At 38.6% G+C, this 13,531-nt stretch overlaps 1 protein-coding gene across 4 annotated transcripts in view; it reads left to right on the top strand.

Moving 5' to 3' along the window:
- Positions 1-13,531, top strand: part of LOC127424924 (zinc finger protein 516-like) — a 68,702-nt gene that overhangs the window by 31,188 nt on the left and 23,983 nt on the right. For all 4 annotated transcript variants that reach the window (XR_007894542.1, XM_051670481.1, XM_051670480.1 and 1 more), the window contains exon 3: positions 8,233-9,480. Coding sequence is in view for 3 of the 4 variants with exons in the window: in XM_051670481.1 (XP_051526441.1) it covers positions 8,233-9,480 (1,248 nt within the window). In the remaining variant the exon portion in view is untranslated. The remainder of the gene's footprint in view (positions 1-8,232; positions 9,481-13,531) is intronic.

The raw sequence follows: 13,531 nt of genomic DNA, 5'->3' as shown, positions 1-13,531 counted from the left end.
AGTTAATATACATTTTGTGTACTGTTGATGAAGAATAGTGCTAAAGTTGTACTGCTGAGATGAGGCCTGAGCTAACAGGCTTGTGTGACAACAATATTACCCTTCATTCGCTCTCTATTGCAGCACAAGAACGATGAAATACACAGATAAAACATAAATTACACACCTAATGAAAATCCTTAGCTCTTCATTTTGTTTCAGTAGCACTAAAAAAGCTTCTTGTGTTTGTCAGTAAGTGACAGAGACAAATATTAAATTGTCCAATGTGTCTATATTCCAACCAAAATCACGTCGATGCACATCACAAAATAATTGCGACTTCAGAACTCCTAAGAGCTTCCCTGGAGTACTTTTAGGAAGCATTAGATCCAAACCTGCTCTAACACAGCTGTTTTGCCCTGTTTATAAGTTTTGAGTTAACCTAAAATCCTTTATAAGCTGCTTCAGGTGTGTTTGATTAGAGACTGAATTAAACTCAAGAGTTAAACTTAGTTTAATTCAGGGTTGAGCACCTATACTCTTAGGAACACCCGCAATTTTACTCATGCTGAATTTGCTAAACTAAAAACGTGACAATGCTACATGTCTACAGAGAGGCTAGATTAGGAGAGAAAATGAAAAATGTGTAGAATTTATTTGACAGATATAGAATTCGTCCTCTAACTGATCAGAATACTGGAGTAATTAAATGAGGGATTACAGATTGTTATTAATTTTATGAAGCAGGCTTATATGCTACAGTCACTTTAGAAATTACATTATGTGCCTTTATTATTAATTATCATAATGATTAATCCTGCTCTTGGAGAGCCATCTTCCTGCAGATAACTAATTAAACACATTTGAACCAGCAAATCAAGATTTTAGTATTCTTTTGAACATTACTGGCAGGTGTTAAAGCAGGGTTGGAACCATGGGATGATGGTAGATCTTGAGCAGGATATGCGCACGGCTGGCTTAACAGATACTGTATATACAGTTCTTTAGTGCTGAGATACTGTTTCTGAATCTGAAATGAAGGAGGACAGAGACACCCTGTGGACATATATTTCAGCATATTCAGTTGTTTTGTACTGTTAGTTTGTGCATTTGTGCATACTTTAAAATCTCCATTAATTATTTGATTTTAATTGTAGCTACATGTTGGTTCTTTTATATGTTTAATGATGCGATAATAATGTTATCTAAATAATGAGATTGCAGAAAATATTTTTTATTTTGTTTTTTTATTATAATAATAATGATTATATTTTGAGCTTTATGAACCATATCCCCATTTTGTATAGAAGTATTATGATTTTAAATTTGTATTACCTCCAGTTTGTTTTATTTTCTGTATTAAAGCTGAAAAATTGTGTTTTAAAGGACCACTAGACATTTTATTCAGTGTCATTAATGCATTTTTTTTTACATTTTAGTCTCAGTATCACTTGTACATCCCTGTCCATCAAACTTGCAGGCCAGTATGGGATTTTTGAAGCTGTTTGAAATGTTTTGTAGTTATCAAGGTGCAAAATCAGAGTCTGAATTGTTAAATCTTGTGTATGTGGCTGGAGCTGTCTAGCCCTCGTTGCATAATGCTATTTCTGGACTTTCTGTCACAGGAAGACAAACTCTAAAGATTTCTTTGTTCTTTTTCCACTTTCCCCATCTCGGTGCAGTTCTTCGGTCAAATCACACCACTAATATAAATGGAAAATATTGCAGATGGCAGGTATTCCCATAATAATAATAATAAAAGAATAAATATTAATTCCAGCCTGAGATGGCTTGTCTTAGCTGGTTTAAGCTGGTCTTAGCTGGTTTAAGCTGGTGTCCCAGCCTGAGCAGCTAAAAAGTGCCTAAAACCCCTTTAAAAGCAGCCAAAAGACCAGCCAAGACCAGCTAAACAGTTTAGGCTGGTTTAAACTGTTTCTGCAGGGTCAACAAAGCCTATAGAGCACTGGATCTGTTGGTCTTTGACTAATAATTCCAACATATTTAAAGAAAAAGTGAGCTGTTATTTTAATTGTCTATAAATGGGTCAGGTAAGACAAAATATTTTAAGTGTGCATGAAGCTGATAGTTTTTCCCTGTATAACAACACCGTTAAGAAACAAAATGTCCTAAAACAAAAGGTGGCCTCTTAGGGATTGAAATGGCTGGAATTTTCCAGAACAGAGGTTTCATTGTGTTAGAGCTGAAACAGATGTCCACTCAGTGCTGATATTTTCATGTTGTAGGTGTCAAAAGATTGTAGAGAGCTCTTGCATGCATCTTTATCTACCCTAAAATATTCATAATTACACCATATTATGCTTAGTTAGACCTTAGTTTACCTCTTGTAAATAGCTTGAACAGCCTAAGAAGGTTTTCTGGTCTTAGCTGGTCTCCAGAATGGTCAGGCTGGTCTGTTGGCTGGTTTTAGAGAGGTTTTGTACACTTTTCAGCTGATCAGGCTGGGAGACCAGCTGAGCACCAGCTCTGCCAGCTGAAGATCAGTCCAGTAAACCATCTTAGGCTGAATTAAGATGTTGCTGTTTTTTTCAGCAGGGTAGTGGTTCTACTGAAAGGCAGAGAGAATGAGAAGCAGTCATGGTCATTATGTTGGTGTAAAGTTTATCTCAGAGGACCCCCTTCTCTGAATTGGCTCAAAAATAACCTTAGAGAGGGTGGAATGAGAGCCGCACAGCAGCTAGTGTAAGCCACCAAATGCAAACCAGATGGCTTAAGAGAGAGAGAAAGAGAGAGGGAGAGAGCTACAGAAAGACTGCAGACATGTTCAATGTAAACAAACATCTTGCTGACAGATGAGAGGAGGTAGTCCCAGGCAAAGTTCCCAGGCCTTTTCTGTTGCTCTGTCGTATGGCTACTGTATGGTTATTAAACAAACCATGTGTTACCAATTGTGCTACCACTTTTAAAGGGGTAGTTTACCCCAAAATGACAATTATGTCATTATTTACTCACCCTCATGTTGTTCCATACCAGTATGCTTTTCTTTCTTCCATGAAACACAAAAGGAGAGGCAGAATGTTAGTCTATTAGGTTAGGCAGAACGTTAGCCTCAGTCACCATTTACTTTCATTGTATGGAAAAAAGATTGAATGAAAGTGAATGATGATTACACTGTGTAACAAATTTTTTTATTTTTTATTTTTATTCCTGGGTAGTAAGTATTATTTCCTAATTGCTTATGCCTCAAAAGTATAGAAAATGGCTATTATTCCCCGCAAACTTTGCTTTTGTGACCAGGACAGTGATATTTTGAAATGTCCAGAACATTCCAGATAGATTCAGTGCTGAGTAAACTTGGAGGAACTTCTAAAACTTTCTGAACTTTACAGTAATATAAATAGTAGTATAAATACTGGGGTCTTAAGCCCACCAGTTCAGTTTAGTTCCAGCTGCCTAAGTGGATACATGTCAAGACCTTGTTGGACGCCTTGAATTATGATGAGTATGGCTGGGAGGTCATAGGAGACTTCAAAATGGTGGCATTCCTGATGGGTCTCCAAGGCGGTTTTACCAAGTTTCCCTGCTATCTTTGCCTTTGGGACAGCAGGGACACCAAGGCACATTACCACAGGTGGGACTGGCCACAGCGGACCGAGTTCTCTGTGGGGAGGAACAACGTCAAGTGGGAGCCACTGTTGGACCCCCGGAAGGTGCTGATGCCACCACTGCACATCAAATTGGGCCATATGAAACAATTTGTCAGAGCTCTAGATAAGGAGTCGGCAGCCTTCAAGTACCTTCAAGACTTCTTCCCTAAGCTGTCTGAGGCAAAGGTCAAAGCCAGTGTCTTCGTCGGACCACAGATAAAGAAGATCCTGGAGTGAAATGAATTCCCCAAGAAGCTCACTAGTAATGAGGAAGCGGCTTGGAACAGCTTTGTCGCAGTGGTTCGGGGCTTTCTGGGCAATCAAAAGGCCAAAAATTATGTGGAGCTGTTTGAGACTCTGCTGAAGAACTACGGCACAATGGGCTTTAGGATGTCCCTCAGAGTCCATATCCTTGATGCTCATCTTGATAAATTCAAGGAGAACATGGGAGCGTACTCGGAGGAGCAAGGCGAGCGCTCCCACCAGGATATACTGGACTTTGAATGACGCTACCAAGGACAGTATAATGAGAACATGATGGGAGACTACATTTGGGGGCTGATTCATGAAAGTGATTTACAGTACAATCATAAATCTCGAAAAACTACTTACTTCTAAATCATTTGTAGTCATTTTTGTATTACTTTAGTATAAATACATGTTAATTTGGATTCATATGATGTTGTTTTTCTGACTTTATGTGAATGAAAAGACACAAATTTGCCCGTTTTCTCATTGGAAATAGGTACATTTCAAAATATCACTGTCCTGGTCACAAAAGCAAAGTTTGTGGGGAATAATATCTATTTTCTATACTTTTGAGGCATAAGCAATTAGGAAATAACACTTACTACCCAGGAATAAAATTTGTGTTACATAGTTTTATTTATGGTGAATGATAGAAAATGAACATAGGCCTAAGTAGGGCTGAGCAATATGACGATATATATTGTGGTGATGATATAAAATGTCAGTCTATAGAGATTTTGCTATATTGTGTATATCGCAATATGTAAATATCCATATGCGCTGCATGTGCATATCTATCAGTGGGCAGGGCTTCACGTGAGGCTGAGAGAATTGAAGAGACATGGACAGGGTTTTTCTAGCATTGAAAATTTCAGTGAAATTCAGCTAAATTCAGCAAATTCAATGACATTCATCTTGAGCTAGGCGCTTCATAAGCACTAAATATGGTTCTCATCTGACACGCACATTTGTGTTAACAAATACTCAAAGCACATACTCAAAATTGATGTTAGATAATAGAAAATAACTGTGCCATGTTTGCCTTCAGATATATTCTCTGTAGAGATAACTTAAATAATTAAGAGCCTATTAGTGTTTATTTTTGTTGTACAGCAACTTTACTAACAAATCTGAGGTACATGGTCCTTAAATAATCTTAGTAAAATTTAAATGAATATTCTACTTGAACATTTCATATGCTGAATTTCCTTATGAACATGTTTAGTCATGAGAAGATCAAGAAACAGAGCTGCGCATGCAGACCTCAAAACTTGGTGCACAAAACACGATGACGGAAACAATCAACAGATAATTTTTTGAATGGTAATTTTGAGGCGAAAATGAACTTCAGACTTCACAAAACAATGTTACCAAACGTAACAACAAAATCAACAATAAAAACAGTGTAAATAAACTTGTAAACAGTGAAACCATGCAAGCCCATTAATTATTTAAGCCCAGTGCATGCTGGGAACACCAGTTATGAAATGTAAAGTAAAATGTACTTATTTTTATTTACCTGAAAAAAAAAAAAAAAGAAAAAAATATATATATATATATACAGGTGCATCTCAATAAATTAGAATGTCGTGGAAAAGTTCATTTATTTCAGTAATTCAACTCAAATTGTGAAACTCGTGTATTAAATAAATTCAATGCACACAGACTGAAGTAGTTTAAGTCTTTTGTTCTTTTAATTGTGATGATTTTGGTTCACATTTAACAAAAACCCACCAATTCACTATCTCAAAAAATTAGAATATGGTGACATGCCAATCAGCTAATCAACTCAAAACACCTGCAAAGGGTTCCTGAGCCTTCAAAATGGTCTCTCAGTTTGGTTCACTAGGCTACACAATCATGGGGAAGACTTCTGATCTGACAGTTGTCCAGAAGACAATCATTGACACCCTTCACAAGGAGGGTAAGCCACAAACATTCATTGCCAAAGAAGCTGGCTGTTCACAGAGTGCTGTATCCAAGCATGTCAACAGAAAGTTGAGTGGAAGGAAAAAGTGTGGAAGAAAAAGATGCACAACCAACCGAGAGAACCGCAGCCTTATGATTGTCAAGCAAAATCGATTCAAGAATTTGGGTGAACTTCACAAGGAATGGACTGAGGCTGGGGTCAAGGCATCAAGAGCCACCACACACAGACATGTCAAGGAATTTGGCTACAGTTGTCGTATTCCTCTTGTTAAGCCACTCCTGAACCACAGACAACGTCAAAGGCGTCTTACCTGGGCTAAGGAGAAGAAGAACTGGACTGTTGCCCAGTGTTCCAAAGTCCTCTTTTCAGATGAGAGCAAGTTTTGTATTTCATTTGGAAACCAAGGTCCTAGAGTCTGGAGGAAGGGTGGAGAAGCTCATAGCCCAAGTTGCTTAGTCCAGTGTTAAGTTTCCACAGTCTGTGATGATTTGGGGTGCAATGTCATCTGCTGGTGTTGGTCCATTGTGTTTTTTGAAAACCAAAGTCACTGCACCCGTTTACCAAGGAATTTTGGAGCACTTCATGCTTCCTTCTGCTGACCAGCTTTTTAAAGATGCTGATTTCATTTTCCAGCAGGATTTGGCATCTGCCCACACTGCCAAAAGCACCAAAAGTCGGTTAAATGACCATGGTGTTGGTGTGCTTGACTGGCCAGCAAACTCACCAGACCTGAACCCCATAGAGAATCTATGAGGTATTGTCAAGAGGAAAATGAGAAACAAGAGACTAAAAAATGCAGATGAGCTGAAGGCCACTGTCAAAGAAACCTGGGCTTCCACACCACCACAGCAGTGCCACAAACTGATCACCTCCATGCCACGCCGAATTGAGGCAGTAATTAAAGCAAAAGGAGCCCCTACCAAGTACTGAGTACATGTACAGTAAATGAACATACTTTCCATAAGGCCAACAATTCACTAAAAATGTTTTTTTTATTGGTCTTATGATGTATTCTAATTTTTTGAGATAGTGAATTGGTGGGTTTTTCTTAAATGTGAGCCAAAATCATCACAATTAAAAGAACCAAAGACTTAAACTACTTCAGTCTGTGTGCATTGAATTTATTTAATACACGAGTTTCACAATTTGAGTTGAATTAATGAAATAAATGAACTTTTCCACAACATTCTAATTTATTGAGATGCACCTGTATGTATGTGTGTGTATATATATATTTATATACATACCATGATATACAGTTTTGGCCATATTTGGCCTAAGCACAACCTAAAGTTTTAACATTCCCTATTTGATGGAATATAAATGGAGAGAATTTGATTGATTTTAGTTTTTGACATATTGACATTCACAAATATCTCCATGAAACCATGTAAAAACTTCAGTCTATACTGAATTCCTAAAGTAAATCTCACACCTTGTTTCAAAGTCCTTGGTGATGTGGTGCCATCTTGTGGTGAAACTTTAAAATTGGATTAGATGAATTTCTGTCCCTGAATTCCATGTAATGGTATCAACATGACATCAACATTAACCCTATGTACCTTATACACATTCCTGATCTTATAGAAATATATAGACTAGAGACAACTTTCATGATCCATGATGGATAAAATTAAGTTCTGCACTCATTCAGTTAACTTCAGTGAACTTAATCAAATTGAGGAATACTTTTCCATGTATTTACATTTTATTTTTTCAACAAAAGTTGATAAAGTTTTGTTGAATAAACTTTGTCATTTTTTCATATTAACTAGATAAAATGTCAAAGTAATTTTTTAATTATGTTGAGGAAATGTAATTTGTACCATTTTTGGCCTTTTCTACACAATTGTTATTGCAAGTGTAACAAGCTCATAGTCTCAGAAATAAGAGATGACATCTTGCAGGTTTGAAACGAGAATTTCAATCAGGCATGCAGGATCCTTAACATCCAACGCACAAACCTCAATGATGTTGACACTTGATAGCTGCATTTTTATGAAGATAGATGCACTCTAAGCTAGCCCCACATAACACATAAAAGGGACAACAAACCACCAGGGCAAATACCACAATAAACATTAAATATTAAACGTGAATTTGCATTTTTATGCTGTGAACCGGACTCACATGCACATCTGGTTATGGCACATTATTGTCCCAATGCAAATGGATTAAGTGACTTTCCCTTTTACAAATTTAAATTTGATTGCACACAATTAAATTAAGTTTAACAAAATTGTTACAAGTGATTATTTTAATTACCTAATTTCAACAAGGGAAAAAAATAAAAATAAATTGAGTGCACCATACTTTTTGTTCTTCTTCTTGAATATACTGTTTTGTTGAAATATGTCACAATATGGAAATAAAATGGGTTGCAAATGGTTTCTTGTTTATTCAAAACATTCAGAGACATTATGTTATTGTTTTGTGATAATAAATATTCATCCGTTGTTTTCTCCACAGATAAAAAGCCATACACCTGTGACCACTGTGACTTTTGCACCTCAGAGCCCTCGGCCATCACTGCCCACATCCAAACCCATCGTTTGGTGATCAGCGATTGGGGCCAGAGGAGTGATGCCTTAACCAGCTCACTCAGCCAAAGCCAAACTCACCAAACCAACAACACAGGTTTCCCCAGGCTGAGAAATGCCCTGCTACAGCAGCCCTACTTGCCCTGCATCACCTCGACTCTCCTGGAGAGGGCAGCACTTAGCGATGCTGCTTCATCTGCTTCCAAGAGTGAGGATGGAAAGAGCAAGGGGCTGGAAGATAGTAGCTCCACTAATAAAGTGGATGCTAATCTGCTAAACCTCACCATGGACGTGGATAACGTGAAGGAAGGGGTTTCATCTGCAATTTTGAACAATTTGGTAAAGCACCAATGCCCTTATTGCTCCTATGCAACACTCTATCCAGAAGTTCTCTGGATCCACCAACGAATTGCACACAAAGTTGACAGCACTATGTTGGTGCCTAAGTGGGTCCCGAGAAATGGCCTCAAGAGGCCCAAATCACTTCTTGATTTCAAGAGACGCACTGGTCCACCTCCATTTTTAGAAGGTAAGGACTGCCCCTCTCTGCCGCAGACGAGAACCTCCCGAACAACCCCACCTGATTCCAGCCCTGGATGTACAAAGAAATCAAAATCTCTGACAAGTAGCGCAGAGTCCAGCTCCTCGCAAAACAAGGGCTGGCACACAGCCACAGCTCCAGGGACGTCGTCTAACTTGTCCAAACACAAGACCAGCAAATCCAGGACAGATGGGTTGGCGGGTAGCAAACACAAAGTAGACGTCCATCAAAACAGTTCCACTCGACCCATTTATGCAAGTCCGCAGAAGACCGGAAACCCAAATACAGGGAGCAGAGTGATGGAGAGTAGTCTACTACCTCAAGAGGGACTTCATTTTATGCTCTCTAGCAAACACAACCTCAGTGATCAGAGAAGCTTCAAACCCCACGCTCCTCAAACCCCTAGGAGATCTGATTCTCAAGCTCAGGATACACAGTCCTTGGCAGGGTATGACCCTTGGAGCAGACTTGGTTTGAGTGGACCATCATCTCACTCCCAGTCCAAGAGGCAGTTGTCATCTGACAGTCAGGAATCTGTGACGGACATCTTGAGGATCTTGAAGAACTGCAGCCCTCAGGATCTAGCTGCGTTTTACCACCACTGGGGCTTTAGCAACGCCATGGCAGAGCAAGCAGGTAACAGATGGTCATCTTCGTCAGTCATACCCAGAATAGGGTGCCTATTTTTACTGTTTATTTTATTCCAAGCAAGCAAATGTTTAACCCCTTAAACTGTGGTACATTTTTGGGCTGCCGCCTGCATTTTTTCACACTCAAAGTTAAAACCTCACCATTCACACAAACTGTGGACTAATTGCAAAAAACTGGTCAAATTTTTTCAGAACACTCAACAAATAAAAAAGGCTCCAGTTATCCATAAAAAATATTGTATATGTTTACAATCTTATGATGAACAGAAAAGTATTATTTTATTCCACTAGATGGCAGCAAGTACTAGAAAATATATTTTTTCCTCTATCACCTTCCATCACAAAATGCGGATCTGAAATGTAGGTTGCGCACTAATGCAATTTAGCCCTCACAGATGTGCTCGTCCATAGACATTGTCTAATTTTCAGTTCATGCACCACCCCCATTGTTTCATCAAATATCTCGGCCTCTGAGTGGACTACTCGCTCAATCTAGGTGTCATTAGAAATCTGAGATTCTCCCCTTTGCAATGATATAAAACATTTTATCACCAATAGTTGATAACATATTTTTCCGATGATTTGTTTAGCATGCTTTTCTGCTGCACTGCATAAGTAATATCTTAGATAACATTGGATTAGTCACCCACGCAAGCTCACAGACAAGTAAAAAATAGCTAATTTGGTAGAAAACTGCCTAAGGTAGAAGCAGATATAACATTTTTGGCTAATTGGGGCTTACAGCTGCATTGATCGGCGCATAAAATATATGTTTGTATTTGATGTCTTACAGAAATCATATTTTACTTTTCTTTTGAAAATGTTAGAACTGCGGTATTAGGGCTCAAAATAAATTGTGTAGTTACAGACCTTTCTTTTCTTGTTCGGGCTATGTGAAAGACTTTTATATTCACATTAATATTTGTAGCACATTACCTCTAGGTGGTGCTTATTTGCAACGCAGATGTTTTTAGGCATTTTATGTGTGTATATATATATATATATATATATATATATATATATATATATATATATATATATATATATATATAATTTTTTTATTTTTTTATTTTTTTTAATTATTATTTAAATTGGCCCCAACAGTATTTTGACACTAAAATCACTCTAAAAATGATTGAATGTGATGGCTTTATATACAAAATATCAAACCAAATGGCATCTGCAAACTATTTCTGCTTTTGCTTAGAACACATTTAACTTTTTACTTATATTTTTTAACCAAGAGATTTTGATCAGAAGAACACACTACACTTTTCACTTATTTTTTCTGACCAACTGTAATATGTAATGGATGTATGAAGTCAGTTTTCCTCAGGATCACACAGGTGTCTTAGCAGAGTAACCACAGGCGTATAGGATGCGTGACTCAAATATCGTCATCAGCAAAGTGCGTGAGCACTGAACGCGTGCAGTCTGATTTTTCTAACCGGGCGTCTTTGAACGCGGAGTATATGCATGCGCCTGGAGTTATTTGCACTAATTATTGGGTCCTCAAGGTAGCAACACTTGCATTTGAGCCATTGCTGTCACAGAGAAGCTCTAGAAGAAGATGTAATCGCCGTTAAACATCAGTAGATGAAGGTAAAAACAACATCAGTGGATGTGCAAGTCATGAGCGCGTGTGTGAGGAGGCCTAAAGATACGTGTATTTGAATAACTCGAGTCTGAAGGAATATAAAGACATCTTTATGGGTAAGGTGACCAGATTCCTGCTTCTGGAAAACGGGACAGTCCCCTCCCAGCAAAAATGAAATTGACTTATCCTTACCTAGGCGAAGATCAATGCAAAGTAGAGGGTGCATCCGCATCTGTAATGGTTGTCACCTTGTACTTTTCGTTGGCAGCAATTTTTCTCGCTTGACTTTCAAGAGTTTATCATAAAATGCAGAGCAGTCCAATCCAGAATTAAGACGTACGAAAAGCATTGCCTTCGTGACTGTTACACTAAGTAAAGATCTATCCGGCGTCCATGCTGCGTTCATTAATGAGAACACACGCTCCACAGATGCAGATGTCCCAGGCAGGTATAAAACAAACACCATGACTTTGGCTAAGACTCCAAAGTTGATGGTCTTGCTCTCCAGCTTATGAAAAACATCTGTCCATCTTTCAGACATGGCCATCTTGTTCATGTTCCACTCAGTGATGTGACGAGTGACAATGTTTTTCACGCAAGCCCACTCATCAAAGAGCATGGCTTCGTCAATCAAACTGAGAGTGGGGATTCTGGCGTAGAAGTGTTCGAGGCTGCTTTTAATGTCTTTCCACTCTGGGATGTCTCTCAGTAGGGCCCACTCAAGTTTTCTGTGTTCTCCAATGAGCGGCTCCAATTTTGGCGGTAATCCACCGATGCTGAATAAAAGTTTCTCACTGCACAAAAGAAATCATCCGCTCTTATGTCACCAGCTTCAACCAGGGCATCCAACTGCTTTTTAATGTCAGAGGGTATGAATGATTCCTCCAGCCTTGCCTGCAAGACTTTTCTCAGGTCATGGATGTCCAAAGCCTCTTCTGTGGCTGATATGTGGACTTGCTCTACTGTCTCCAGTGCACAGTTAAAAGTGGCTGTTTGCTTGAGTGTGAAGCCAATCCAAAGTTTAGTGCAAGGATTGCTGAAAATGTCTCTTAGGAACTTTGGTCATTTTTCTTGAGAAAGAAAGTATGCATGCAGACCATTGAAATTGTGTAGTATTCTTTCAAGATCTGGACCAAGAGAGAGGAAACATGTGTTGCCATACTGCAGTAATTTCTGATAGTTCATCTGCTCAAACGTGAGTACGTTGCATATGACAGCTTCAGATTTGGTGCGGGCAGAAGAAATTTAGGATCATACAATTTCTTAAAATTTTGCAGTGCAGTCAGCTGACCAAAAACTATGGCCGTGTACAGCAGAATGATAAGCAAAAAGTCCTTCACTTGCATGCACCATGTCAGATTCTGTACTTTGCTTCATAAAAAAATCGCTAACACTTGGTGCGGCACATTTACTTTTAGCAGCATCCATATGCTTTTTTGTATGAACATGCTGCACGATGTCGGTGCGGCCTCCATGGGCGATGGAAAAGCGAACTCCACAAATCTCACACCTCATTTCACTAGCTCTGTCTGTGACTCCTTTTTTATAAAATTTAAACTCTTTTTGAAGATCCTCATTAAATGTACATTCACGCTTCCTTGACATTTTTCCAGACGCATCATCTGTGTGCTCTTTCAAACTGACTCTTCAATCAGTTCACTAACTGGATGTCAATTGATAGGGGATTGTGATTGGATAGTTTAATCCAATCATGTACTTCAAATAACACATTGTGATTTTATTGGTTTTACAAGCCGTATCCTTGGCTACCTTTGATTAGAATACTCACATGACTGAGAAAGCCGCATAGGCGATAGAGACATTTTAGGAGAGGGAAATATGGGACAAAACATGATTTTTTCAGAATAAGTCAGGACACTAGAAAACGTGCTTTAATATGGGACTGTCCCGGGAAAAGCGTGACATCTGGCCACCCTGTTTATGGGTCTAAACTCCTGAAGAGAAAGCCTGGTGTCTCATAGCAGTTGTAGCGTGAATGCATCAACCGCCTGTGTATGCACGCACAGTAATGTGGAGTATACTTTGACAGGCTTGGGTCGACTGGATGCAGACGCTGAGCGTTCGTGTCAGAATTGAAGTATACCTAGGGCTTAATGCAATGACACTCGTATATTGAGGCTCCAGTGTCCAAATACGTTTTTAGGCCACTGTCACTGGGGTCTATTGCTCTTCTGTTGAAAACAATAATTTTCACTAGTATTGAGGGATCAAATAATTTGATTTGCAATGGTTTAGTGCATGCTGGACTGTCATATGTTCATGTTCTGTATGTAATTATTACTCTTGAATAGTTAAATAGGGCAAGATGCATTTTTTAAACACGCATTCATTAAGCCAAAGGGTTTTCATCTGTGGTTTTACGTCATACATTTTTAGAAATGTTTAGTCACTTTTATTATTAATAAAAAATGTCTCTTAT

Source organism: Myxocyprinus asiaticus, chromosome 34, assembly GCF_019703515.2.
Source record: "Myxocyprinus asiaticus isolate MX2 ecotype Aquarium Trade chromosome 34, UBuf_Myxa_2, whole genome shotgun sequence".
Classification (NCBI taxonomy): Eukaryota; Metazoa; Chordata; class Actinopteri; order Cypriniformes; family Catostomidae; genus Myxocyprinus; species Myxocyprinus asiaticus.
This window is presented reverse-complemented; position numbering and strand designations above follow the sequence as displayed.